The sequence below is a fragment of the Triticum dicoccoides genome, chromosome 3A (genome assembly GCF_002162155.2).
Source record: "Triticum dicoccoides isolate Atlit2015 ecotype Zavitan chromosome 3A, WEW_v2.0, whole genome shotgun sequence".
In the NCBI taxonomy this organism is placed as follows: Eukaryota; Viridiplantae; Streptophyta; class Magnoliopsida; order Poales; family Poaceae; genus Triticum; species Triticum dicoccoides.
Genome location: NC_041384.1, coordinates 76,147,948 through 76,152,571, shown reverse-complemented (window position 1 = coordinate 76,152,571; position 4,624 = coordinate 76,147,948). Strand labels below are relative to the sequence as shown.

At 45.1% G+C, this 4,624-nt stretch overlaps 1 protein-coding gene across 4 annotated transcripts; it reads right to left on the bottom strand.

Annotated features, from left to right (window-relative positions):
- Positions 1-391: 391 nt before the first annotated feature.
- LOC119267245 (protein TWIN LOV 1-like) lies at positions 392-4,616 on the bottom strand. 4 transcript variants are annotated; one of them, XM_037548600.1, is made up of 8 exons: positions 3,841-4,616; positions 3,439-3,456; positions 2,426-2,633; positions 2,231-2,295; positions 1,436-1,515; positions 1,288-1,343; positions 1,109-1,193; positions 392-861 (listed from the first exon to the last, which is right to left on the bottom strand). In XM_037548600.1, the coding sequence occupies exons 1-8, from the start codon at positions 4,373-4,375 to the stop codon at positions 706-708; spliced, it is 1,203 nt and encodes a 400-aa protein (XP_037404497.1). In that variant the 5' UTR covers positions 4,376-4,616; the 3' UTR covers positions 392-705. The 4 variants fall into 4 exon arrangements, with proteins under 4 accessions (XP_037404497.1, XP_037404499.1, XP_037404498.1 ...); XM_037548602.1 differs by having other exon boundaries at positions 1,130-1,193; positions 3,841-4,613; XM_037548601.1 differs by lacking the exon at positions 3,439-3,456 and having other exon boundaries at positions 3,841-4,615.
- Positions 4,617-4,624: the final 8 nt, after the last annotated feature.

Here is a 4,624-nt window from a genome sequence, read left to right as displayed (position 1 = left end):
AGAACCAGCTGTGTCAAATCAAATAGATCATTTTGCGCCTTTTTCGCAGTAGGCATATGGAGGATGGAAAATGAACTACGAAATCAAAGAACTCTATCTGTATATTTCAACTCCCCAGACCCAGTCGCATGAATTATGTGTACTCATTTACATACCAAATTTACATGACACTTACTCCCTCCGTTCCTAAATATAAGTCTTTGTAGAGATTTCACTATGAACCACATACAGATGTATATAGATGCATTTTAAAGCGTAGATTCATTATTGCTCCGTATGTGGTTCATAGTGAAATCTCTCCAAAGACTTATATTTAGGAACAGAGGGAGTAGAATATTTTCCAGAACAGACCCTGCTGGGTCAAATCAAATGGACCATTATGCGCAAAAAATAAATCAAATGGACCATGTTTTGCATTATAGAAGCCCTTTTTGACACTATGGACCATACTCTCCCCATGTTTGCCAGAGGCCGGGGTAGTCCCCTTTTCGACAAGAAAAAAAAAGAGCTATTGAACTACTACCACCCCCCACCCCCTATCAATTTTCCTTCATTTTGCGTACTTACAAAATTCACAACAACTTCATGTATTTACCAGCCATTTTCCCATGATATGCACTATAATCTCTTTCACTAAGCAGTTACTTTACATACAAACATTGGCAAGTCAACGTCGCACAAAATCAAGAAGAAACCAGAAAAACGCTATTGGGACGGTCTCAACAGGCTACCTGACGCAGACAGGCTTCTAACTGCAACTCTTACAGCACCAACAGCACCGAGCTGCCATACCTCAGGGGTCAACCCACTAAAATCATGCTTCGCGCTCTCATCAAGGTGAACCCACACATGAAATGCGACCTGCACAATGTGATAATTAGTCCAACTTTTTTCCAAAATCAGACTGCTACATTTCGAACCCATCCAACTTAAGCTCAAAAGAACAAGAATCCCATAAATTGTATTTTCCACTTGAAAGGTCAGAAGACACTAAGCACATAATTTAGGCTTGCTACAGAAGTACTTTTGCTGCATTTAGTATTCAGTTTCAGCGTTACTAGAAAAGCAAGGCAGATGAATCAGAAGCACAGTGACTTCCAGGAAAGACCTGAAAAGGATGTAAGCCAACCTTGCCCGATGAATTTCGGATGGGAGACACATGTAGCAGGTCACGGAATGTACTTCCGTCTTTCCTGATAGGAAGCATAACAATTAAGAGTTCTGTTAAGTTGTTTACATAATCTAAACCTGATAACTACTAAATTAAGATATTATGCAAATGCGCACCTGTAATTAAGCAAATGCACTGTGCAAGCCTCCTCACGACAGATATGCCGATTTATCTGTGCATTCAATTTCAAATAGGAATTTGATAAGTGAGCATATTTGACAAGGAAAATTGCAATCAAACAAGCTCGGAAATCCTGGTCCGCACCTCCTCTAAAACCTCCGCACTAGTACCTGGACCGTTTAAGAATCTGCAGTTACAGCCCAATATTTCTTCTCTTGAGTAACCTGGATAAGTAAGATGATTAGAACAGCAGAAACCTTTGCCTGCATACAGACAATCTTTTCAAGGTCAATCTTTGCCCGCATTATCTGTATGTTTTAGCAAAGAGATACAATTATTAGATCTTTCTAACCATACTCTATGACTTTCACATTTTCCTACTCATACCCAATATGTAAACACCATGAAGTCATTGAATTGATGCTATGACATCCCGATGGCACCACCTTGCATTGTTTATCATCATTTCAGAAGGTAGTTCCAAATCCAACCCATCAACCCTGCCCAGCTTAACTCAAGAACCCGCCAGGATTCAGCACGTTGCAAGCAGCTATATATGTTTCTCATATGTCAGGAAGAGGTTTTCTTTTGCATTTCTAACATAATGTTAGAAAGTAATTACAAATGCTACACATCAATCATGCCCATATGAACTCAAGAACATGTGGAAAGTCAGCCTGTTGCACTTCAACTAATATATGCATTTCATAGGAGAACATCCCAGCAAACATGCCAAAAAACAAGATGTCCCACTATCCCTAGATCATAAAAAAGTTTCAGCCACTTGAGCTAAGAGGCCTCAAACTGTCGAAATGCGGAAGTAATACTGATCATAGACAGCTGCACATCATATATTCCCCTTATTACAATCAATGGATTACTTTATAAAAGTTCATGGAACACATACTCTGGTATTTAGAATAATAAAGGAACATGTACCTGTTAATGATAGAAAGGCATCACTAGCATAGACTATCGGCATGTCAGGCAAATGGCGGTCAGTTCTGTTAAAATCGAAAATCAAAGTGCATTTAGTAAATAAGCCAGGCATGAACAACATAAATAAGACTATGAACACGACAGAATTAATCCAAGACAATTAAACAAATGAACAAGAATATGCAAATAACTCACAATACAAAGCTCTGTTTGATTCTACCGAGGGAGAGATTTAAGGAAGAGCTGAGTGCTGGGATACCAACAGAATCACATCTCCTCTCACAAACCACCAAACCAGTTAGTTTGCTATAGCGGTTCAGTGTAGAGAAGATGCTGTTTGCTGTGCTTAGAGCCATCTCTTTGTCACAGCCGCTAGCTATACGCGGTTCCTCAGCCTCCAGCCCTGCAACATTAAACTAGCAACAACATATTTAGAACTTCTGCTTCCAGTACTACTTAATTTTGTGGGGAGAAAAACATAATGTGAAAATGCCAGGTTAAGTATAAACCACACATCCAAATAGGCAGAAGGCACCATATTCTGCAAGACTGGACTCAATGAACTAACATGACAGTATTAATATATAAGAATGGAAACTCAGGCTAGATTGGTGTGTTGTTTCGCTACCTAAACTGAATCTTCATTAAGAGAGCGAGCTCAATTTCCGACACGGTTGCACCGCTAAATACTCCCTCCATAAAGAAATATAAGAGCGTTTAGATCATTAAAGTAGTGATCTGAACACTCCTATATTTCTTTACGGAGGGAGTACTACAGAACACATGCATATATTTCGAATAGATGTATTTATCGTACGATTCGGATTCTTACCACTGAAAGGAAGTTTTATTTCTTACACATATAGCAACTCTAGTATGCATAGGGTTGCCCTGTTTGAATTTGATGTAAATTTTGTGTGCTGCCCGGTATTTAGTTCAAACTTGAGCTAAAATACCAGGGATCCCACTAATTTTACACTCAATCCAAGCGGGCCTTGGTCTGCCCCGTCATTACTCTAAACCTACAAAAGCAGGATGGATCTCTTTTTTTTGGCCTATTAATGTGTGAACTTCTATCCTGTAAGCAAAAACGGATGTTTCTGTCAAGACCGGTTTAACAAATACAGTCTGTTCAGTAACAAAGAAAGCATCATGTATGCAGCATTCAAACAAAAATATTACCAACTCAAACAAGAACTTTTACCTACTTCTTCTTGTCTCCATACCTGGAAATGGTAAAAGAAACAAGACTAGTGTAACCATTATTGTCAAACTTGGAACCAAGAAGGAACTAACAACTCAAAAAGGCCACATAGTGAGCAGTACTTACGAATAAGACAACCAGCGCAACTGTAATTATCATACCATGAATATGGAAAGAAATTATAGCAAATAAGGCCATGTTGATGGCCAATCGTATACATATCTTGTTTACCGCATACATTTCATATCAAGGCACGGTAGAGCAGTGAGGCACGGGGTGCTGTAAATGATCTCGCTGGCAATTAATGGTTGGTCCACTGATCAGTGTGGTTATTATCGTGCAATTTACTCCCAAATGATCACTGTACTAGTGATGGTAACAGATGAACACGTCCAATCGAACTGACCTCTCTTATCGATATCCACAAACACCTCCCCTACGTGGCTGGCGCAAGGCAGCTCCTCCTCGCCCCTGGCCTCCTCCCGGCACGCCGCGAACGCCGGGGGCCGGCCCGGGTGACGGCGCGGCGACGACGCGGGGGCGATGGGCACCTGGACGGCGAGGAAGTGGAGCACCCGGCCGTCGGCGGCGTGGAAGACGGGCGCGAGGTGGAGCAGCACCCAGTGGGGCGAGCCGTCGCGGCGGTAGTTGAGGATGGCGACCTGGTGGGCGCGCTGGGCGCGCACGGCCTCGCGCACGCCCGAGACGGCGGCGCGGTCGGTGGCGGCGCCCTGGAAGAGGCGCGCGTTGCGGCCGAGCAGCTCGCGGCGCGGGTAGCCCGTGAGCGCGGCGAGGCCCCGGGAGGCGTAGACGATGGGGTGGCCCGGCATGGCCGGGTCCGTGAGCAGGAAGCTCCCACGCAGCTCGTCCAGCTCCTCCAGCACCCACTCCGAGTACCGCGCCGTCAGCGACGCCGCCAGCCGCCGCTCCTCCCCCTCCATCGCCCCGCCGGGAAGGGGCCGGATCGGTGGCGTGATCGGCGCGGGGCGCGGGGGAGGGGGAGGAGAAAAGATCTGCGCGGGTGGAGGGGGGGCCGCGCGGGGCAGGGCTGTAAAATCGCGTGCTCTGTTTGGCCTTTTCGGCTCTGCTCGGGGGAGGCTGGAGGCCGGAGCTCCGTCTCGTCGGCCGGTCGCGAATGCCAGGGGCGTGTGAGGTGAGGCTGGGCGCGCTGACTGTGATGCGATAGCGAT

What these genes read in the sequence shown, in the direction of transcription:
- LOC119267245 (XM_037548600.1), bottom strand. Translation starts at nt 4,375, where the DNA reads ATGGAGGGGGAGGAGCGGCGGCTGGCGGCGTCGCTGACGGCGCGGTAC. An exon ending in TGCCTTTCTATCATTAACAG is followed by an intron (nt 1,516 to 2,230) that starts GTACATGTTCCT and finishes TTACTTATCCAG; the next exon opens with GTTACTCAAGAGAAGAAATA. An exon ending in GTGCGGAGGTTTTAGAGGAG is followed by an intron (nt 1,344 to 1,435) that starts GTGCGGACCAGG and finishes TTGAATGCACAG; the next exon opens with ATAAATCGGCATATCTGTCG.